General features: G+C 37.6%; 1 protein-coding gene across 2 annotated transcripts; it reads left to right on the top strand.

Annotated features, from left to right (window-relative positions):
• The first annotated feature begins 1,546 nt into the window (after positions 1-1,546).
• On the top strand, positions 1,547-24,765 carry LOC144641243 (tyrosine-protein kinase Fer-like). 2 transcript variants are annotated; one of them, XM_078500279.1, is made up of 15 exons: positions 1,547-1,899; positions 3,815-4,281; positions 5,596-5,733; positions 6,075-6,197; positions 6,313-6,367; positions 10,738-10,808; positions 11,442-11,520; positions 14,276-14,374; positions 15,192-15,251; positions 15,856-16,056; positions 16,603-16,791; positions 18,358-18,742; positions 20,139-20,366; positions 21,294-21,457; positions 22,466-24,765. In XM_078500279.1, the coding sequence occupies exons 1-15, from the start codon at positions 1,669-1,671 to the stop codon at positions 22,631-22,633; spliced, it is 2,658 nt and encodes an 885-aa protein (XP_078356405.1). In that variant the 5' UTR covers positions 1,547-1,668; the 3' UTR covers positions 22,634-24,765. The 2 variants fall into 2 exon arrangements, with proteins under 2 accessions (XP_078356405.1, XP_078356411.1); XM_078500285.1 differs by lacking the exon at positions 15,192-15,251.

Raw genomic sequence — 24,765 nt, 5'->3', positions numbered from 1 at the left:
TAGGTCGTTAGGGACGTGACCTCGCGTTGACAGGGAATGACAGCAATGTTGCATGAATCGGCTTTACAACATGCGATCGTATCTACGCAGTTCGAGTGGAATTTCAGTCAAGACAGCAAAATTCTTTCGTATTTCATCTTCAAATAAAATTCCAAAGCATTCACTGTATATATGGCTTTTGTTTAATCCTGGGTCTTGATATCCGACCCTCGCAGAGCCTAGACAAAACGCAGCTTGAGTGTAACGATTTGTTTACGCCCCAATTATATGCGCAATGTTTTCTCCGACAGTAGTCGGAAATATCCGTATTTTTTTCGTGCTTTTTCGTGGAGCAATCGTAACGATACGGCCTTGAACGCATTGAACAGCGGTCTACCCGGCTATAACAATTCAAATATGGCGTCGCAAAAACAAAGCGTCGAACGCATATTTTGCTGTTTCATTTGCTAATTTCGCTGCCGTAATCGACTGCCTCGAAAGGTCCTTGCAATTTTAAAGTATAGAATTGTCAGATCTCGGTGAAATTTGCACTGTTTATTTGTGTAATGTTAAGGAATATGTGTATAAATACCCGGCGCGGAATAGCCATTTTTGACAAAATTATATGGCTGCATTTCCTCCGCGAAGATAGGAAATTGTTAAACTAAACTACAAAGAAACTGTAATGATAAGTTCGAAGAACAATGCGCAGGATAAACCTTCGACTCATACTTCATGCAAAAACGTCGACATCTCGAAGAGACTTTGATTAGTACAGCAATTTGTTGACTGACTTTTCTACATATTTTAGCGATGTGGTTTTCGAACTGAATTCATGCGTTATGTCTTGTTATGTTTCCCGGGTTATGTTCAGTTACGTCATGTAATATTATGTTATTATATTTACAATGCTGTATACTAGTTATGCGATGTTTTCGAGTGGTATACTTAACACTGATTATTCCACGAGTGCGCGTTGGATATGAGATGGTAGATAGCCAACGAGGCGCGTAGCGCCGAATGGCTACAACGATCTCATATCCAACAAGCACGAGTGGAATAATTGTTTTATTTAAAACGCCCAAAGAATTGCGGTTCGACTCTAATGAAAATCGGCATGCCATCAGCCTCCTGGGGAGAGAGAGTGCGTGGCAGGCTCAAAGAAACCGTAGAAACTGAAAACTGCATTCCGCTCGAAAAGTTTAGAATTTTATATTGGCTTCTGGTTAAAGGTGCTGCTCCTTTTCCATCTTCCGCAAGTTTGAAAAGGGTAAATCGGGTAATGCTTTCAGTCTCCTTCGCAACTGTAACTTGTGTTGTCACGCAACACCCAAACATTGCGTGACGATCGAAATAGCGGCTGCAATTCAACTGCATTCAGACGTCTAGTCACTAGAGTTAGAATAAAGTAGCTATTGGAAACGAAACTGTTCAAGAAGCATTTGCGTTTTGTCAAAAAAGATAGGAAATCTTTGCATTTCATTTCAAAAAGAAAATCCAGAAAACTCTGTCTTTGTTGTAAGGTGAAGGCGCGGCTACATAACATCCCACAATGCCTTGCAATTCAGTAAAGGCGGAAGCCTCGTCGTGAAAATTGCTTCGAAAATACAAATACTGAACAGGATGTGGTGATTGTTTCTGTCTCAAATACGATTGCTCTCTGGGGCGTTGCTGGCCATTTTACAAAGCATGAGTTTTGAAAGTCATCATCTACGATTCTCAGTAGATTTGCCCTCCAAAGTTGGCCATGAAGCGATCGTGGCAAACATCGAAGGCGAGCTCAAACATCTGGAACATGTCAGAGAGTACCTGAACAAACGAGCTAAAGTAGAACTTGATTATGCTTCAGCCCTGGGAAGAATAAACACTGCTGCTTCTAAGGTTATTACCGACAATGACAGAGAGAGCCCGATCAGGAAGGTAGGTGTTTTAATTCAGTTTCGTTTGTGTCCGTGCTGATGTAAGCTTAAGTTTATGTTAGACGTATTTGGGCACGGTACGAATTGGCTTCGTGACGATTTTCATCGGAAGTGAAAACCGTGGCAGTTTCGTTTATGTCAGAAGTTGCGTACTTCGATAATTCTTGTTTTTTCTGTGAGCGTCGTGAAATTATTTATCTTTGCTAGTGCTCCATCGAGTTTATTTGTGTCTACACAAATTCTGACATTTCTCGACTCGAATACGCATACTTATGCCTATATACTTACGTATAGCTTTTAATAAGAACTTTCAAGATAAACATTAACTTGAAATCTTTTCTTAAAATATACAGTCAAGTTTGCTTTTTATTCGCCAGTTTTATGGTTTTAAGCTATAGACTGCCATCTATCATCAATTCTAATACACTGATAAATACATGGAATTTAGGAAATTTGTTCGATGAATAAAATTTTGCATTTGAAAAAATCAATTTTTTTAGAATGGTATTTTAGATTTTTTTAGTGGTTCAATATTACTTCCTATAAAACCTGGCCAATATTTTGCTTGTTGACATTTTATTTCCAACTGTGCTGTTAGTTGAGACTTGTTGCTAGAAAATGAAGAACATCTAGAAAATGCAATATTTATAAACAAATGAAAACGATGTATAACTTATTAATCGCAACGCCACATTGTCAGTTTTATTTTTGTATAGTGAAGGAATTTTTTGAAAGAGTCGATAGTGAAAATAAAATAACCTATATACATTACATCCTTAATAGATGTACTTCATTCTAATCCTCATAAGCAAAATGTAGTGTAACTTGATATGTTACTTTTAATGTGTTTTTTTTGTTATTAATTCACACCTGCCTCTAATGGACTGACATTTGCTTTTGACACATGTTGCTTCATTTCATGATCTTGGATTGTTTTATGTCATTTGCTTGATGAATATCTACATTAAATATTCTGAGGCTACAATGTTGTTGCTTTTCAAATTGCATAATTGTGGGAATAAACTGGAAACACCCACATGCACCACTCTTAAAGTTTCAGGGATGTAAATATAAGATGGAAGGCAGAAAAAAATTACTGGTACCACCTGAGAACTTGATTTTTTTTGGCTATTAAAAGACTGTGTCTGGTTAGATCTTTCTTGTATGTGACCCCAGTTTCTGCCTGTGATCAAGAAAATTTTGCCTGTTGAAGATCTTAGCTACATCCCTGAGTTTTAGTGAGGCAAGGATGTCTGTTACAGAAGATTGATATCAGACCAATTCTCATGTGCCCAGGCATTGTTCCAGATAAGAGACAGGTCTTGGGTAAAAAACCTGATAGAGATGGTTACCCGACCCGACAAATGATATAGAAAATTTTACCAAGACTGTTATAACAATAAAAGGGAAGGGGTTTCCAAGACAAGATATTGGAAGGAAATTAATTCAAGGAATGAAAGAAATCACAAATTAAAGTTTTAAAATCCACGGTCCATGGTAGTGATGCTGTGTTGTAACAATACTGAGTTACATGAGGTGTCTCCTTTTCGCTTTCAGCTGTTTTCAATGACAAGAGACTATGTACCATCCTTTATTTACAAGAAAACATACTGAATCCCCCAGCTGGGTAACCTCCTTTTTCAGTTCAAGTTAGGGTCAAAAACAGTTACACAATACAATCAGGGTTACCACAGGTTAGGAAACGGTCAGAGGAAAAATAAAATAAAATTTTTTTCAACGTCAGCGGAAAGGTCACGGAATTTTATTTTGAGTCAGGGAAAATTGGCATATTGAAGAAAAGTCAGGGAAAATTGAAGTTATATCACTGCTGATGTAATGTCATTGAAGACTGGAGGAAGTTTTAGGTCAGTTATTTATTTAACAACTGGTACGATATATTTGCATTTTCTTTCCAGGCGTGGTGTACATATATCTTCGAAAGTGAAAACAAGGTAAAGTTGATTACGGAATTCAGCAACATCTTGAATTCTACAACATTGAAAAGAATTGACCAACTCATTGAAGACAAAAGAACCTTATTAAAAAAGTACAAGAATGAGAAATTTAGGATGGAGAGCGGCTTCAAACAAGAATCAGATGAAATAGACAGACTAAGGAAAACGTATCAAGAAAATGCTAAAGAATCAGAGACGGGTAAAAGAAAATACGAAGAAGTTCGTGCAAAGGATAAATTCAACAGCAAAGACTGGGAAAGATCGAAGGATAGATATGTGAAATCAACTCTCAAACTACATCAGAATCACAATGATTATGTACTGGCTTTGAAATCAGGGAACTGTCACCAAGGATTCTATAATGACATTCTTGTTCCAACAATGTTAAATTCCTTGCAATATTTACAAGAGGAGTACATTGCTGAATGGTAAGTGAGGAATTTTACAATAATTATCATCAACATGTGCAAAATCGCATGGAATATTGCCTGATACTTTTTTGACAGGGTTGTAGGCTGGGTGGGCTAAAATCGAATGACACTTCACCAGATTGAGCAGTTAATGGAAAATATTATTTTATAGCTAAACACGCTGTGGTTATGGAGGGCTTTGTAAGACTTTTAGGGGGCCACAAAGAATTAAAAATGCATAGTTTAGCCTTGCTTTCAACAACTTAATGACAGATAAGAGTCCGAAATTTGAAGTGATGAATAATAAAACATTCATTGACAAACATACGCATATCATCATCTTGACTTGATTCCGTTGTCACCAGTCTAAGCTAACTAATGATCATTTGATTTCCTGGTAATAAAGTGATGTTTCTACCATGCAGGCTTTTAGCCAGGTGGGAGTCCAGGAGTCCTATGGATGGCCACTTTTCAGGAAAAAATAATATGAATACCGTATTTTCTCAATTAAACGCCCCCGGCGTTTATTCCAAACTTGGCTCCGTAGATCCGGCGTTTATTTGAATGGTGCAGTTTATTCGAGCAAAATATTTATTAAACAAGGGTTTTTAATCCTTATTTGTGACATGAATGCATTTTGCCATCATACCTAAAGCATATTACACCTCGAATAAATGCCTGAAAGGCTTACTTACCACTCTACCTATGAGACCTGGCGTTTATTCGGGGCCCGGCGTTTAATCGAGAAAATACGGTAACTGTATGCAAAGCTTTTTTAGCAAATTTGGAAATCTTTAGATACCTTTGCACTCATTACTGCAAACATCGTAAGCATTCACACGACACTGTACTATCAAAATACATTTGGGACCTGAAAGACAAAACACCAAAATGTTGATCAATTGGTCCATTGTCAAGAGAGCAAGCGCTTACAGGGGAAACCCGTCACGCTGCAATTTGTGTCTGACGGAAAAGCTCTGCATACTATCAGCTGACAGATCTACTCTCTTGAACAAAAGATCTGAACTTGTTACCAAGTGCAGGCACGAAAACAAGTTCCTAGCGGCCAATCAGAGACAGGATCATTCCAACCGTCCTCCATGAATGTAGTTTAAATTGTATTGAATCACCCGCATCTAACGGCATAGTCTGATGATCGCTTTGAGCGTGAAACTCTGAGTCTGTCCATGAAGTTTCTATCTTTAATTATAATAGTTTTCCGCTCTGCATGTATTTGCATCAAGCACTTTTACGATTGTGTGAAACATTTTACATTTTTCTTTATAAATTATTTATTTAAACAAATATTAATTTTGTTTTGTTGTGTTGTAGGAAGGATCTTCTTCAGAATGCAGTTGATCTTACAAACTGTTGCCGTAATGAGTATTTGTCATCAAGCCAAGCAGTACAAGCTAGTGTTGATGAAGTCAAAAAGGAACAAGAATATGCATCTTTTATCACCAAGCACAAGTATGTAAGAGATTGTTAGAACTTATAAAGCTGACAGACCAGTCACCTGATGTACAGTACGACAAAACGAATGATAAGTTTTTAATTTAATATATTATTTGGTAATGATGTAGTGTTCAAAAACCGTCACTGTTACTATTAATTTTGAACACTACACTGTATGTTTAACTTATTACTTGTTTTTATTTTGCATGAAACTATTTGACAATCAACCAGAATATATTAAATTAATTCTACTTTTTATTACTCACTTGACAATGATGCCATGACGGCGTCAAAACATTGTGCATTTGTAATTTGTTTTATTCTTAACCAATTTCATTTCTAAATTTCACTTTTAGACAGAACCCATCACCAGTTTACCCATTTGTGTTTGATCCAGCTCTTATTGAATTGACGTCATCAGGAGTTACTGCTGATGAACTGCTTGTCAATGATTTGACATTGGAAAAACTTCAACACAAGTATGTTGTGCCTTTTTTGTTTCAAGTGATAAGGGTTCATGCATTAGGTTGAAAAAGGTTGTTCATGGCTATTCTTGTCAACAGTAAATAACTGACCATGCATCTTCGTCTCTAGGAGAGCACTGCTCAATAAAGAACTTGAGAATATGGATCAACAGCTAGAGACTAAAGTAAGTTTATTTATGAGTTATTTTTTACAGTAATTATTTTTAAGTAAACTGCTGGGTTTTACTTTTTATGTCATGGATTAGAACACTATACTCAACTGATCTGGGCTCCAGCCCTCGACGGGTTCATTATGTTGTGTTCTTGGGCAAGACACTTTACTTTCACAGTGCCCCTCTCCACCCAACTAATGGGTATTGGTGAACTACTTGTAATGCTGCGAGAAAAGGCCTGGCAATGGGAGGAAACATGTTTTTTAAAGTGTTTCCTCATTTTGCCATGGTTCTGAAACCTCCATGCCACGCAGAAACACAGAATGTTTCTGCGGTGTAGCAGAAGCAAATTTTGCTTCTTGGAGACAAAAATTGATGCCGGAGATGATGTATCCTGTATGACAAAACTGGGAACACTACAAATGTTTCTGGAAACATGTTTCCTCCTTTTGCCAGGCCTTAACCCTGCAATGGACTACTGTAGTATATATCCCATCCAGGTGGCGAGTAGAAATACTCCTAGTCTTTCTGGAGGTATGGGCCACTTCACTCGATGCAGACTTTATCTTACTTTTTTACTAACCATACTTTTAAGTAATGTTTAATAAATGAGCAGCAGTGTTTTATCAAGTTTAAAACACGAGGTGCAGCCGAGTGTTTTAGACTTGATAAAACACAAACTGCGAATTTATTGAACGGCTTAAAAATCTTCTGATGAAGATCAACTCATTCTTGCACTAATACCGTAAAAACTCGTGTATAAGCCGCACTTGTAGATAAGCCGCACCCCCAAATTTAAAGCATGATTTTGAGAAAAAAATAAAACCTGGCGGAAAAAATGCTGGATTATGAGGAAATTTCAACAATCAATAAAGCTAAATTTGATTCCTTGAGCCTTTCCAATCGATGTGCAGGATGTACTATAAACACATAAATGGAAAACACTTCAGTCTTACCCAGAATTTTAGAACTTTATAGAATAAACATCATTTCTGCCAACTTTAACATTTTTGATCTTTTTCTGCCATTCGTTGACAGGTATTTCTTCGTTCATCACTGTTTTTACATCAAATTTTGCACCTAAGGGCCTGTTTACAAGCAGGTAGGGTAACCCTAGATGCTAGGGTTACCCTAGCAAGAGGGTTAGAAGATAGCCCGGGTTTACAAGCAAAATTCGCAGGTAGGGTAACCCTACTTACCCGGGTCAACTTACACCGGTTACGCTTCAGTTAACCTTGTAAAATTTTGTCGTTAGAAACTGTTATTCAAAAATAATTCCGTTCCAGTGCAAAAATACGACAAATTGTGAATGAACACGATGTTTCTTGGTCACAATTCGCTGTTTTTGTCGGTATTTTTAAACATATTTAGCTTTTTGGAGCCAAAATAAAGTTGTCCCGGGTAGGCGAGTTATCCCTAGCAGAGCGTTTACAAGGCGCTAGGGTTACCCTAGCAGCTAGGGTTACCCTAGCGCCTTGTAAACACGTCGATGAAAAAAAGAAGAAATGTGGGAGCGCTAGGGTAACCCTAGGTGCTAGGGTTACTCGCCTGCTTGTAAACAGGCCCTAATTTTGCGCTGTGTTCGTGAAAGCGTTCGTAGCTTAGTAACCAGGCACTAGTATCCAGGCCCATCGCCAAAAGACACATGGAACGCCTGGGGGGTTAAAATTATTCACGGACGAAAAAGCGTGGTTTTCGTCGCTGTTTTGAGAGGAAAAACTTTTTCAAAATGATCAGTCTCCTTGTTATTTGTGACCCTTTTTGCGAAAACCCACCATAAGAGAAAAGGCTATTAAGGCGTTGAAAACGGGTTGAAAATGCGTTGCAACGCAACACAACATGTTGGAAATATTTTCAAATGCGTTTTAATTATTTTCAAATGCGTTGGCAACGTTCTCCAACGCGTTGGCAACGTTTTCAAACGCGTTGTAACCTTGTTTGAGTAATGCGATATTCGTCAATGCGTTGTTTAATATTATTGTGACGTGTGACGGTATGTAATTTGCATACAGAAGTTGTCAACATTGCCGGATTCTTCTGGTTGTGTTCTCGAAATTTTGGATCGACGTTACTGAATTTGTTCCGACTGCAAACTACTTTCTTTCCGTATGCTCGACGTCAACGTTTACTTTGTGGCAAGTTCCTTGTAACTGTTTCTGTTGTTTGTAAGCGACGGTTTAACCCTCGCTTGCATTCACACATGAAATTTCACCGTTTTGCATCGCGAGAAACACGAAGTTTAAAGGTTAAAACCTACTTTTAAAAAGGTTTAGATGGATTTCCACTGTCGTTTAATTTTTACGGGCCGTTTACCTGCGTGTACGGAAGCAAAGAGTCCAAAGAGTTCTATAAACACATCGCCAATAATTATGTTTCGGCTGGATGAACTCACACAAACGACTGTTTCGGAAAACAGCAAGAAAAGTGGTTTTCTGATCACAGCAAATCTATCACATTTGTACTCACCACTGCAGAAAGACTGAGAAAAAGCATGCTAACAATTCTCAAATTCACAGCAAAACGGCAAGGAAATCCCTGATAGATTCTGTGCAATTTGAATAATGACCTCAATAATGTTCATTGATTGTTGCTCGTTTAATAGTTAACAGTCGCATCCAAAAATTAGGGAACATGGATTCTTATCCCATTTCTTGTGTTCTTCAGCGATAAATAAAATGTTTTCTGCAAAATTTTGCTCGTAAGTTGAAAGTTAAAGAAACATATTCTCCAGTTCGCAATACCGTGTACATGACGATAATGCATTATGGAATGTAATCCTCAAATTCCCTGGAGACAAATACGCGATATAATTGGTTACTTGTGACAGTGTGTACATTGTTTATGGTTTGCCGCCTGCTCATGTTACAGAATTGACAGTTGACCTGAGGTCGAGCGCGACGAGCGGGAAGTTCTGTTGGAAAAAGTACAAGGTTTTAATTTTTCGAGGTATAATTTGGGGAAAAGATTCATTTAAAGTTTTCGAAAAGGATTTGCAATTATTACTAAGTTTTTAAAGAAGTCACCGAACGCAGCAGTTTATGGCATGCGCGTTTTCAGAGCGCGCTCCATATGCAAAGATGTTTTGGTTGTGAACTACACCGATTTACCTACGCACTTGATGAGAAAATAATCCTCGGCGAATCCTATCGCGCAGTTCCTGTGTGAACTATGCTGTACCAAGGCAGATTTGACTTTTTCGGGTTTTGTGGTACCACTGGAAGATATTTTGCTTGCATTTGCTCCCGATAGAAAATTTTCATGTAGTGTTTATTTGCATAAAAGCTTTGCTAGACTTCCTAAAAGTCGTTCGCTTTTCGCGCTCGGCGCTCGAGCTCTCGCGCTTCGTGCTCTGTGAGCTCGACTTGTAAGCAAGTCTAAAGCTTTGCCATCGACTCCTTGAGACATTGGAGGTCGTGTACAGGTATAGAAATTTTAAAACGTGACTGTGAAAGCACAGCCTCCAGTCGAAGACGCTTTAAATTCATAACTCACCTGTCTGAATGAACATTCCAAACAACGTCCATGAACTATAATTTTTCTAATCCATCGGCTACCCGAGTAGAATTGCCACGAGTATTGTGTGAACATGTCATGCCAATTGATATCTCTATGAGCGATTAATTGACTTCCAGTGCATCGAGCATCATCCACAACGTGTTGCAGAACGAAGTGAAACGCGTTGAAATTAAAATACAACGCGTTGACAACGAAACACAACGAGTTCACAACGAAACTCGACGCGTTGAAATTAAAACTAAGTGCGTCAACAACGAAATGCAATGCATTCACAACGCATTGACAATGCGTTGCCACGCGTTTCAGTAGAAAAACGCCCTTGCGTTGACTTTTTTTATGCCGGGTTTTCGCAAATAGGGTCACATTTTTGTTTGTGAGGATAGTAAAGAGCTGCTTTGTCGCTTAATATATGGAGCAATTTTTCAGTTTTATGCGCAAAAATGAGCAGAAGATGCGGAGGATGCAGTGTGAGCGATTTATGCAGATTTATGTGGACCCGCACGGCCGCACCACCGCATCCTGTCAGATGCCCTGTAAAATTGCATGCAATGGTCTCGTAGATAAGCCGCACCCACGATTTTGAGCCCAAAATTTCGGCAAAAAAGTGCGGCTTATACACGAGTTTTTACGGTATTTAGATTTGGGGTTATTTTGGCCTAGAAAATTGGACGTAAAGAATAGCCGTGTCTTTAAAAAAGTGCGGCTTATACACGAGTTTTTACGGTATTTAGATTTGGGGTTATTTTGGCCTAGAAAATTGGACGTAAAGAATAGCCGTGTCTTTATCAGATATAAAGACACTCATTAAACATAAATTTCTTTTGTATTTTCTTTATGAATTATTAATGAGTTTTTTAATGTCACAGAAAGCTGAACTGGAACAGGAGACCAGTAATCTCCAGACTGAAAAGAGTGGAGACAGTGAAGAACACTTCAGGTGATAAGTTGGTTCTTTAATTTATGATACCCAAGTGCACATGCCCGGGGGGGGGGGGGGTATTTAAAAGGGTAGGGATTGCACAAGTTTAGGTATATCAAAGGGTATGGAAATCTGTCACTTAGGTATTTAAAAGGGCCTTTAATTAAAATATTTTGAACATATGCAACTTATGGCGGTATTATTTTAATTTATTAAGCGCTACATGAAAATATCAAGAAAACGTCCTGTTTTAAGTCCACGCCATGTCTTTTAGGTATATGAAAGGGGTACCTTTTTTCAGTTAAAGGAATACGAAAGGGGTATAATTTCTGTCAAAATGGTATATAAAAGGGTAAGGGGTTAGAATTCGGGGCGGAGCTTCCCTGTATAAAACTTTTTTGAGTACCCCTCCCCCCCCCCCCCCCCCCCCCTGGGTGCACATGTAACTGATCATGAATTTGTTCTATCAATTCTTTACTATTATCCCAAACCCAAAAACCCTTGTAGAAAGGAGAGCTTTAACAACAAAGCCAACCCACATTAACATGTAACACAAGGCCTGGCTATAATAATTATTGCTAGATCATGTGTAAATAATTATTTACTTATTACAACCATTCCAATCTAAATAATGTTTGACTTGATTTACAGCATCATTCAAAAGGAACAGACTGTAGCTGTGTTAAATTGGCACGTGGATGACCTGAAATGCAGCCAAACTAAGCTACAGGTACGTATTATAATGTCAATTCAATTTTACCTTTGTACAATCTGGTATTTACCTTTGTTTTACCATACACCAAAGCAAAGGAAAAATTATACCAAATTGTACTGTCAGTGAAGTCTCGATCTAACAAACCTCTATATAAAGAAGTCCCTGGTGTAACAAAGGTTATTTTTTCGTCCCAGTAATAGTAAAATTTATGGAAATAACCCGGATATATAACGGATCCTCATATTTTGCCTCATATTTTGCTAGTCCCTTCACTGTACCAAGGGTAAAATTGAACCATAACATCAAATTGATACATCATCAAATTCTTGTGATTATTCATGAAAAGTTGTACTAGCTACACCAGTCCTGTAGTTTGCATAATTGATTTCATAATAATACAAGTGAGTTTTCTTATTGTAAGGTAAATAAGGTACTGGTAGGCCTGAATTTGGTCCACTCCCCTTTCTGCTGAAGCTTATGTTAGTTTCTGCAGCATGAAGGGACTTGGAGGATTGCTTTTTTTGCCAGGTTTCCCTGACAGTTTTCTAGTTCCCCGAGAGAACAGTGCCCAATAGCCTGGACTGCTCTCAATCTTCAGTTGAACCCTGTGTAATATCTTGTCCATTCACTTGAATTCCTGACCAGGTTTTCAAATTTGCTTATGATCTTGACTTCCCTACCCTCATCACTAGCAACATGTAGACATAGAGTACGCTATTTATTTATTTATTTATTTATTTATTTATTTATTTATCTAGGGGCAACCGCACAAACAAGATAGTGACAATAATTATTGTGATTTTCGTGGTCGGTTATAACATTTAACATTATTTCACTGTTATTGACTCTCCGAGATCATCCGCTTACATGTAGTTAAAAAATACCATGAATGTCACATCCATGAAAGAGGAAAAGTAGAGCAGTACTACTTCAGAGAGTGTCAAGCACATTAGACCCTCGCCCTAAGTGACCCATAAATTACAGAGAATAAGCTACTCTAATAATACACTCTGTTGAAAGCCCGTTTATGGAGACAATACGGAGCGGGATATCCTCTTTAACCATGTCAATGAGACGTGTGTCCGTGTAAACGTCATATTTTGAAAGGAACATCTTCAAACTGATAATGGATACGGTGTCCGAAACATGTCTTTGAAATTTAAAAGTGTGTTCATTTTTTCAAATGTTTAATTTCGCTCATACTTTTAAGAAATTTCGCTAACATTTCGAAAGGTGCGATAGTCTTTAACATTTTAAACATGCACAATAGTGGCCCTGCACCACTTATATATCAAACAACATAGCTCCTAGCTTTCTAGTCACCAAACGAATTGACTGAATTGTGTACAATGTTTGCTGGACGCACACACTTGGGACTTTTGCCCAGCAAAATTAAGATAAAGATATACGAACGAAAATTTCGCTCGCATAGCTTGATTTCTCGGTGGTGTTTTTTTTTTCTTTCTACACTACAAGCGTTCCAATTCTATTGACATCAGCGGTTGAAGTCTCACTGAAATAGCCGACGTTCGATCTCAACATACTGAAATATAAAAAAATTACTGTTGCGTTTATTCAGCCTCTAAACTTTTAAATAAAACGGCATACTGACTTTCTTAAAAAAAAATGAGAAAAAAAGAATAATAATGGCTCCCATATGGATTTGAACCAACGACCAAGGCATACACAACTTCTGTAGAAGTGTCCTCTACCAACTGAGCTATCGTAACTTTGTATGGAACAGAATATTTTGTTTTGTATATTTTAACTGATATTATATTTGAACGCGCTTTAAAAAAAATATGTTTAATTGCTCGGTTATGAGTAAGCAAAACACTCAAAAATCGCTTTGTTTTATTTTGTCGTAAAGAGATAATTTCCACCAAATTTCTGCACTGCATGTCACAATAATATTCAAGTGTAGCGAATGATTTAAATTTATGCAATTACAGAGCAATGTATGGGCACGTTGCACAGAATTGCTAGTTTCTCGACTCTTGAAAGATCCACACCAAAAACAAAAATGTAGGGTTATTAAGAGTCATACAAAGATACTTCATGCCAAATTTTAGAATGAAAGGTGTAATATTCGAGCGATAATTATTTAATCACAGAGATGATTTACATAATTACAGAGCAATGTAGAGGTATATCACAGAATCGCAAATTTCTCAACTCTTGAAAGATTTTTATCAAAAATCAAAACGTAGGGTTATTAAGAGTCAAACAGAGATACTTCATGCCAAATGTTAGACTGAAAGGTGAAATAATCAAGCCATAGAATTATTTAATGGTACTTATTTAACTATAAATTACAGAGCAATGTATGGGCACGTTGAACAGAATTGCTAATTTCTCGGCTCTCGAAAGATTTTCATCAAAAACAAAAGTGTAGGGTTATAAAGGGTCACACAGAGATGCTTCATGCCAAATTTTAGACTGAAAGGTGTAATATTCGAGCCGTAGAATTATTTAATCGTACTTAATTATTTAATTATTTAATTTTAATTATTTTATATCTTGTTTGTGTAATTATTTATTTATTTATTTATTTACTGACTGACTGATTGATTGTTTGATTGATTGATAATTTGTCTCCTTGTTGCAAGTATTTGCCAATCTTCCAAAAGACTGTCATGTTTGATGCAAGAGTAAACTCAGTTCAGTAGTTAACAATAAATGAATGAATGTAGTGTTTCTAATATATCTACTGTAAGCTTCCTAACTTGAGCTTTTGGTTCGCAACTCTGCTATTGTTGTTACATTTCAGAAAATGTGCACCATGATCGGGTCTGCATTGGACAGACTTGGTCATTCTCAACCTCCAAAGTTTGCAGATCTTTCTGCTCCAGGATCATCACCTGTGGGGGTAAGTTGTTTATTAAAGTGTGTTTTCAGTTAGGTAGTTACTACACATATACAAAATCAAAGTCTCTTTGAGCAACCTCATGGTAATTTGATGAAGTGTCGTTCTTCTCATTTTTTCCAAATAAAGGTTCAATAATGTAACAATCTCCATGGAAGCTGCATCAATGGGTCATTGATGGTTTGTGCTTTCAGGCTTTGTAACGTAAATGCTATTTTTTCACCACCAAAATAAAGTGTAACCTTTGATCCTCTTTAGCATTTTAAATTAAAAAAAATGTTTTGTGATTCTAGTGTTGTTACTGTTTGAGATGTGCTAAATTGTGTTTTAAATTACTTTTCTGTCAGTACGTATATACACTATACCGGGCAGCGACAAGCATTGTTTTTAAGCAGCAGATGAAATTTGAGGCAAAGATGCGCCCGGTCACTTAAGTTGTGTTTTTGCTGCCCCAAAAAGATGAAAAACGGATGACGTTAAAAGGGGATGACGTGATACGACACAAAAACGTGCTGCATGAATCTTGTTTTTTTCCAGTGAGCTGAAACGTTTACTTAAACACGTCACGTGGCAGACGTAACTGCATTTATCTTGTACCTGCTATCAGTAATGTCACAATGATGTCCACAATCTCATTTCATTTGCCTTTGAATGTTTTCTTTTTTCATGGGAGTTGCATGAATGGGTCATTGTTCACTCACTCGATCACTCACTCACTCACTCCATTTTGTTGATAGCTCATGCTCTCAGGCTTTGTAGCACAAACTCTTTTTTTAACCACCAGAATAAAGTTTAACCTTTAATCCTCTTTTGCATCTAGGGAATTTCTTTTGTGAATAATCAACCTCGTTCCCTGGAAGAGAGAGACCCTGGGAACAAGGTTGGAGAATAATTTTTCTAATTGACATGTGCTGAATTGCATTCTGTCGGCACGTTTACCATTTAATGCATAAATTAATTGTTTAATATCAGAAAAGAGTGAGTGGTTGATCAAAAGAGTGAAGTCGAGACCAACAGTTATACCTCATTATCATGAGGTAAAAAGGACTTCAAAAGCCAGCCAGTGAAAAACATTGAAATTTTTCGAGAACCACTATTGAACTACTATTTGTGAGGCGTGGTGGCCTAATGGTTAGTGTGCTAGACTCCGAATCGAATGGCCCGGGTTCGAGGCCTGGCCAGGGTGCTGCGTTGTGTTCTTGGGCAAGACACTTTACTCTCACAGTGCCTCTTTCCACCCAGGTGAATAAATGGGTACCAGCAAATTTACTGCTGGGGGGTAACCCTGCGATGGACTTGCATGGGGGGAGTAGCAATACTCCTAGTTGCTTAATGGTACGAAAAACGGGATAAGCTCTGGCTGTGTGGGCTACTTGGCTGGGACACAGACTTTACCTTTACTATTGGCAGAAGTTTTCTAAGAATAGTTAAACAAGCATGTCTTGGAACTACAACGGTTAATATCTATTGGTGGTCTCTTGTAGGAATTTGGTCAATCAACTCCTGAGATCAGAAAAAGTAACAGAAAAATACCGACACTTTTTAAAAAGAGAAAGATGGAAAAAGAAAACTCTACAAGCAACTGTAATTCCAAACCAGTACGCTATGCACCACCATCCCCTGAGCAAAGAGTCAATGGAAATCACGAAGACCCAGATGATGATGCTATCGGTGAATATATCGAGGTAAGATCCATTTACTATTAAACAATTAGACTACGAGCCCGAGTTCTCTATGAGCAAATTGTCATCTAGGCCCACTGAGTTGACTATCGCTCATAAAAAAAGGTGAGTAATCTAATTTTAATAGAAACTCTAAAGGATTGCAGTCCAAAACTTCCAATTTTATGTGCTCTCAAGCCAAAAATCAGTTTTATTGTTTAATAGAAAACAATGGGAGAACCAATCACATTCCCGGATTTCCAGTTATAGAACACGACTGAGTTTCTACTAACTACAAATATAGAGTAGAGTGGACTTTTCACAGATGTTGTTAAATGGCGGTTAAAGTCTGCAAATGCCTGAATGCGCGGGAAAAATAAATTTAGCTAAATCACGTGATTGGTTTATTTGGGTTGTGATTGGCCGAACAAAAAGGCATCTTTCTCTGATTGGTGGAGACACGTTTCAGGAGTTATAAAGCTTAGCAATGAAACAACAATGAAAAAAACAAACAAACAAACAACAGACATGTACAGGTTATTTTTTAACTTGTTTTGTTTTTCTTTAAAGCCAAACGACGAGATTCCTCTTCAAGAAGAGTTGTGGTTCCATGGCACGATTGATCGCAAAGAAATACCTAACCTACTGAAGAAAGAGGGAGATTACCTAGTGAGAGAGAGTTCCACAAAACCCGGACAGTTTGTGCTGTCTACACGGAGTAATGAGGGGCTTAAGCATTTTATCATTCAGTCAGAAGATGTGAGTACTGCTTTCGCTTTTCCCTGTTCAATCGCCTCTTTCTAAATGCAAAAGTGGTGGACTTGGAAAAGTGGTGGCTCAAAAATTTGTGACCCACCCTTTCCTTCTGGCTCAAAACTGATTGACCCACCCCTGATAGGGGGTCGAAAATTACATGACCCACCCCCTTTGCTAAAAAAAAAAATTAGGGACCAATCATTTCTTTATCATCTGTTAGGAGTTGGAGATTTTTGATTTGACTTCAGCTTTTAGAGTGAAATTCCCTACATAGACATTTTCCCTGATGGACACTGCGGTTCCATGTACGTCTTTTTCCATTTTCTTTACACACTAACGAAGGATGAATTTATCTCTTCTTATACTAGCCTTTTGTAACTTTTCCACATATTTGTGTGTAAAGTCCATGGGGAAATTTAGACACAAACATATGCAAAAAAACTGAATCAGTATGTAATATTAATTCATAATCAATTATTGAAGAGTTCATATTTTTATACAGAAATTAATAACAGAAACTTCAACCACTGTCCATCACTCATATTTGCAAAGTGTTTGACTAAAGAGTTTACTGGTATTAAAAGGCCTAAAGCCCAGCGTGAATCTACAGTGCAGGTTGAAGAGAGACAAGCAAAACTGATGTTATGATCACAAGTCATCTAGGGGGGTCAGGGGGCATGCTCCCCCGGGAAATTTTTATATTTGGGCCTTTTGAAATCGCTAGAAATTCATTTAAAACTGCTCACATGGAGAAATTTATCAATTTTATATAGTGATGGATACAACTTTTCTTGGAACTATAACAGTTTAAAGTTGGTGAATAAATAAGATGACCCACCCCCTACGTGTAGATCAAAATTACATAACCCACCCCTTTTCGAGGGCTCAAAAACTGATGACCCACCCCCTTTCTGCTCCAGCCCACCCCCCTCTGTACTTATTGACCAGTCCCTTAGGAGAGCACTGAACCTCGAGCAACTCTTACGCTTCTTTCGTGCTCTCCAAACTTCCCGCGTGCACCATAACTTAGCCTGCGAGCAGGCTCACCTTGGGGCACGCACGAGAGCTACACGAGTGTGGCGAAGCCGCGACACGTGAGCCACTCGATATTCGCGCGTGCCCCAAGGTGCGCCACTCCCCGCCTTATCGCTACGCTCGCCACTTGCGCTTGCCCCAGGGTATATTCGTGCGTGCTCCAAGGTGAGCCTGCTCGCAGGCTAACCATAACTCGATAGTGCACGCTAAAGCATGAACCAATTGTTTATTAGTGTGGATGGGGCCTTTGTCTACTTACGGTTCCTCTCTTCCTTTGAGTTCCTAGAGCGTAGCTAAACAAAAGCGAGAGGGAATTCCCTTTCTCGCTTGTTCAACCTGCTTTAGAACACCACACGCCTAAGGCCTTGCTTATGTAGACTTTTGACTCCAATTCCCTTGTATCGAGGCATGTCACATGATTCGTTCTCGTCCAATAAAAAGAGGTGTTAAGTTGAGGGGATTGACAAAAAGGAACTCCTTATGTCTAAGACACAGGAACCCCATTAATTTGTTTAACCTGCGTTTTCTTACTAGGGCATAGTGCGGTTTGAAGACGAAGGCTTTCCAAGCATTCGTGATCTGCTGGATTATCACGTGAAAAACAGAGTGCACGTGACAAAGAAATCCAAGGCCATCTTAGTTAACCCAGTGGAAAGAGCTGGGAAAGACAAATGGGAAATGTGTCGAGAGGACATTGTTCTACAGGAAAAGAGACTCGGCTCTGGCCATTTTGGGGATGTAATGAAAGGAATTATTAAACCGACGAACGTTCCTGTCGCCGTGAAGTCCTGCAAAGGAAATGTCACGCAAATGGTGAAGCAGAAGTTCCTGGCAGAAGCTGAGATTTTAAAGCAGTATGACCACCCTAACATCGTGAGACTAATTGGAGTGTGTGCTGACAGAGAGCCTGTCTTCATAGGTATTAAATGACGCATATCGTGAGCTATTGCATGTAACCACGAATCTGATTGGTCCTCTTGTCGATTGCTAGTCGCTGATAGAGCACGACTTTGCGTGTGTTTCGCTGAAAGAAAAGTTCTTGATTTTTTTTTTTTTTTTTTTTGGGGGGGGGGGGGCATAATTTGCTTGAGATTTTAAGATTCTGAATGTCATCTTTTAAGTGTGCAACAAAACAATGAAACCACTCGCCCTCGTTTTCTTACGGGCAACGTTCAACGCGGCCACAGAAAGGCATGATCAAGCTTTGAATAAACTTTAAGAAAGACTTTTAATCAGTCAATGGCTGAAGCTACTCTGGAAAAAATCCGAGTTGTCCAAACGGAAGCTGAACTCATGACATTCCACACACCGGTGGAATCAGTGCTCTACCACTTACCTACAGGGAGACTCTCTAGAGCTAGGCCATATAGTTACCTTAAGCATGGGCCAAACGAGGATGAGGGTTGATGAGAGTTGACTCTCATGAGAGTTCTCATCAACTTCTATCGGCTATCATCAACTCGGGCTTAACAAGAGAAAAATTCTCATCGACTCTCATGAAAAATTTGAGCACGTTCAAAGTCGATGAGAACGCACGTGAGTCGATGAGAGTGCATTTAAGTTCAGGCCAAACGAGAGTGAGAGTTTAAGACGGAATCCACCAGGAAGTCGAGTAATATTTATTTAAATTGGACAAAATCGACTACCAGAACAATTTAAATCCTATTGTGTTTATTTCCTTCCGTTTATTAAAGGTAAAGATGTAAGTAATTATCCGTGATAACACCAACAATAATTCCTTATCAGAGCATGAGAAAATGAATTTCAAAGTTCACAAGTTATAGGCATAATCTCACGTGTAGCCATTTTGTAAGTCGTCTTTAAGCGATTCAGTGGAACTTCGAAATTGGTTTTAGATGTTTGGTGTAGTTAGAAAAGATTTATTTTGATAAGGTATTTGAAGCAGTAACACAAAAGTTTGCAATAAGGTGTAAATGATTTTGGTACAACAATTTCTTATCAGACTCTTAGAAAATGAAATTCAAAGTTCACAAGCTATAGGCAAAAGCTCACGTCTTTTAAGCGATTCAGTGGAATTCAGTGGAATTTCGAAATTGGTTTTCGATGTTTGGTGTTGTTAGAAAAGATTTATTTTGTAAAATATTTAAAGCAGTATCACAAAAGCTTGCAATGAAGTGTAAATAATGTTGGTACACAATTTTGTCCAATAACTACTCGAAGTCCTGGCGGATTCCATCTTAAAACACTCATCAACTCTCATTGTCTTTTGGCCTGGGCTTTAGGTTACTGCTAGGATAACTTTAGTTTTCGTCCTTTGAGGATTTTAGAGTTTAAATGTTGCTTTGTTTTTCTAGTCATGGAGTTTATGGCTGGTGGAGACTTCCTTTCTTATTTGCGGAAAAATGGAGCAAAGCTGGACACAAAGAAACTAATCAAGTTTAGTGTTGACGCGGCGGCCGGAATGGAGTACTTGGAAAGCAAAAGCTGCATCCATAGAGACTTAGCCGCACGAAACTGCTTGATTGGTACGAAAGATATTCTGAAGATATCCGATTTTGGAATGTCTCGTGAAGTTGACGAAGGTGAGGCCTTGGTCACTTGTAAGAGTTATTTATTTTATTTATTTACAAAACTTCTACCAAAAATAAATAAATAAAATAAATAAATAAATAAAAATCTGTGAAGAAGAAAGAAAATGGCGAGGTTCAATCTAAGTACGCCCTTAAAAATTATAGATATCTATACATATATAACTATTCAAATCTAATACAAACTTGCTAATGTAGTTTTGAGCAGTTGAATCACAATGCGGGAAACATAGTAATTAACCATAAAGGAGCACAGACAGTTAAGGGATATTTGGAGAGGTTAAAGTGAATTGCAGACGAACAGTTTGATTTGATTTGTTTGTTTGTTTTGTACAATAACGTGTTCGTTCTAACTACGATAGTCGTTCTGACCACTACAACGTTGTAATAGTCATTGTAAGTTTAGACTGCGAGCAGTTTCTTTTCCTATCGTGCGATGAGAAATCATGAATCATGCCATCGAGCGGCGAGCGGCGAAGCCTCCCTCCTCGTTTTTTCCTCATTTGCATATTTTCGACTTCTCCTGTCGTGCGTAGGATTTTAGGAACGGCAAAACCAACTGCTTGCAGTTTATTGTAAGTTGTAAACATTGTTAAAATTATATCTACATGTACAGTCGGCGTTGATGACATCGAGAACTTCGAGGGAATCCATCTTTTGTAATGTTTTTTTTCTTTACATTACATTGCATTACATTACACTACTTACACAAAGGCGCTATTTACAATACAACACGTTACATTACTCTAGTTACGATACTCTATCTTTTGTAATCCTTTTGACTTTTTTGAGCTTGTTTTGTATAAATGATCGAAATTTATGACAAAAGGACTCATCTTTTGAGGAGTTTGGTCATGTGGATATATGTTGCACTGTGGCAAACAAGTTTCACACATTTCTCTCTCTTTTTTTTTTCCTTAGTGTATGAAGCTTCGAATATGAAAGAGATCCCTGTAAAGTGGACAGCTCCTGAGGCTCTTAACTACTATCAGTACACGACTCAGAGCGACATATGGAGCTTTGGTGTGTTGCTTTGGGAGTCATTTTCTTATGGAAACACACCATATCCAGGACTTAGCAACAAGGTGAGCAAACTACTGGTAATTCAGATTGAAGTCAAAAACTTCAGAATCTGCGTTGTACTTATTCGTGTAAATAAAATATATTCACAATCAACAATCAAATCCATCGTTACAACACAAGGCATGCAAACTTCTTTCGTCTACCATTATGTAGAACAAATATCCGACAATTCTCTGTATTCTTTCAAGGTCCTAAGTTTTTTAATTCGCTTTCACCTGAAATTTCGGGCTCTTCATCACTGGCATCTTTTAAAAGAAAACTTAAAGCATATATTATTGATAACTATTAACTCTGTCTTCTATTAAGTCTTGTCATTACTTCAGTACCTGAACCAGTCATCTGTTTTTCTTGTGAGGGAACCTAAGCTTACAAGCCCCGTGGTTTTTTATTAGGTTCCCTCGCCATTTTGTTTCTATCTTAAATAATCTTATATTGTAGTCTTGTATATTAATTATTATCTTGTATATTGATTTGTATTATCTATTTCTTCATAATTATATTTTTTTTGTTTGTGTGGCAAAATAAATAAATAAATAATAATGAACAATGTTAAAGATTTAAGTGCTAGTATTAAAATCCCAAATGTTCAGGCTTGGCCCTTCATCCGCGGAAAATCGTTTATATCGATTTAATACAATGTAAAGTCATAGTAAAGAGTAAAGGAGTAATTAAGGAACGTCAGAAGTGCGTAATATACAAAATAACACCTAAAACAATGGGTGTCGTTGCCCCCCCCCCCCCCCCCCCTTACCATACCTTAAACTGCAATCATGCCTGCCCTTCCTACAACTCTAAAAGAACAAAAAAGATGCCTGGTCGTAAGTTAAAAGTTAGCTAAAAGCATGGTTTATTATTGTCTTGAACTTGCACGCAAACGGAACAAATTTCATACCCAGTGTTAAAAGTGCCCTTGGTAACTGTGGTTAGTCAATTCGAAGTGCTCTTTGCTTTCTACTGCCTATTTAAAATAAAACCTGTGTTCACAAATCATTTATTTTCTCTGTCTGCAGGAAACCCGTGAAAAGGTGGAAAATGGTTACCGCATGCCTGCGCCCGCAGATACACCACCAGCGGTTTATCAAATCATGAAGGATTGTTGGTCTCTAGAGCCAGAGGCGAGGCCACGCTTTTCTGAAATTCTAAGAAGATTGAAGCAAATCCAGCAATTTCTCCAATAGTGTAACATTCTATCATCTAACGTTTGCCTAAATGTTAATTATTAGCTATTTTTGTGAAGTTGTTGTAGTCAAAGCTACAAACTGGGACGATACCAAATTGAAATTCATTAGGAAATTGTGACATTTTAACAAAAATAACCAAAAAACATAACAAATACCATATAATTTATCAAATTGTTAAGTTTTGGTTATCCATTGCAAATTTTGATTGGCTCTCAAGTTGTTCTGTTTGAAGCTGCGTATTTCTCGCCTTAGTTTTATTATAAATCGCAAATGCTCGCTTTGCGTTGCAATGTTCTCATGCTAATATTTGACGAGTCTTGGAGAACTGGAAAGCCTTGCTGTGAATCCTTCGCGGCAGTTCGGTCCAAGCCCCGTTTGAATTGCATTAAAAACGCGTTTTAAATGCGTTTTAAACGCGGTCAGACTATATTTTGTTTGCAAGGCGTTGCAGTTTTGAATATTTTGTATGATAAGTTTACAGTATGTTATAGCTATTTACGACTTTTAGAAGAAACCAGTAGAGGGTTAGAGCTTTTTATTTATAAATGTTTAGAGCCCTCGTTCGTGTGTTATTAACCATTCACTGTATAAAAAACATTCAATTAATATTATTATATTTTTTTATGTTTCTCAAACACGCCTTTCCTTTTTTAACTGTAACAGTGTTGTGAAAACATTTTATTTACAGCGATTCATTTTACAAAGTTTGTTATTTTATTGAGAAAGAAGAAAAAGCGATCATTTTACTTACCGTACATTTACGTTCAGACTCCCAAATCAGCATCAAGCGGCCAGCGAACATTATTCTATTTAAATTGGAAGAAATTCGTTTTGAGTCGAGGCATTATTTCTAAGATGGTATAAGTTCTTTACTATACCTAAAATAATAGTAAGAGCAGTTTTCAATTGAGTGTCGTAAAACCAAAACCAAAGTAATTACTCTGGCCAATCACAAAGGACACAGACAATCCAGTGAACCAATCAAAAGTCGAAGCAAATACATGTAGCCGGCACGAAGCGCGGGAAAACGTGCGCGAGCGAGTCACGATTGGTTTTGGTTTTAGTTCTGATTGGCTGAGAAAGTGGCGCGAAATTTTTAAGCCAATCAGTAAGCGTAGCAATGCAAAACCAAAGCAAACGCAATTAACTTTCGACACTCAAGTGAAAACCGCTCTAAGGACGAAAAGTTAGTTGTTAATTAATGCTGTTGAGAGAAGAGTTATCAACTTTATTTGTAGTCTCGTTTACACGTTACAAAACATGTACATGTTAGGAAAATTATTTCAGTAAGTGGCTTTGCGAATTGCCTTTCAATTCTACAATTGCATTCAATAAGATTTTAAATTGGAGTTTTAATTAGGACGGAGCATTGATGTTTGTTTGCAGATTTCATCTTTTCTAATTGTGTTCAATGTCATATAGTAACTCTATTCAAATCACATTACAGGTCTTCCCATTAAATGGAAAGAAATATATATATTATAAAGAAACATATATACTAGAAAGCTAAAGAATATAAATTTTAGGAGTTGTATATTGTATAATGCCACAGATCTAGGTTGATCATAAATGTTAAAATAGCAGCTAAATATGTCAAAGGAAGAATAGATTTAATGCTGAAATTGTGTTATAAGATTCCTACTAGGTGTAACTACCTTTGTTTGCACATTCAGAAACTCGAATGCAGTGAAGTTGAAACGTGAAACTGCTTCTAGCCTTTTTTTTTTTTGCTCAAGAATTTTTAGCTAAAATATTAACGATATTTGGCTACAAAAGAAAAACTTTTTGAAATGGATAATGCTTCACGTTTTAACTTTCCTGGAGTTTCATCGTGTTAATAAATTAGCAGAGTGATTTCAAGAGAACCCGTGAAATGTGCACTAGATAATATAAATTGGATAGAAGGTTGTTGCCTTTTAGCTTTTAAGGCGTCTTTACAACTAAAAGATGCCGACTTAAAAATTTGTTCGCGGGTTTTGAGAAATCACTAACCGAATTCAATTCGTATGGATAAACAGCCTTTGCAACTGTTTGCCTCTTTCTTGCTTGCCTTGAGTTTGCCTTTCCCCATATCGGTAATCATAATGTTATGTAAATAAAATGCTGAAGAATAAAAACTAGAAATATGA

Source organism: Oculina patagonica, chromosome 2, assembly GCF_052425735.1.
Source record: "Oculina patagonica isolate OP01 chromosome 2, crgOcupat, whole genome shotgun sequence".
Taxonomy (NCBI): Eukaryota; Metazoa; Cnidaria; class Anthozoa; order Scleractinia; family Oculinidae; genus Oculina; species Oculina patagonica.
This window is presented reverse-complemented; position numbering and strand designations above follow the sequence as displayed.

Bases quoted from the DNA above. Each gene is read 5' to 3' on its own strand.
- LOC144641243 (XM_078500279.1), top strand. From the start codon at position 1,669: ATGAGTTTTGAAAGTCATCATCTACGATTCTCAGTAGATTTGCCCTCC. The intron at 6,368-10,737 runs GTAAGTTTATTT...TTAATGTCACAG, and splicing joins ATCAACAGCTAGAGACTAAA to AAAGCTGAACTGGAACAGGA. The intron at 16,057-16,602 runs GTAAGATCCATT...TTTTCTTTAAAG, and splicing joins CTATCGGTGAATATATCGAG to CCAAACGACGAGATTCCTCT.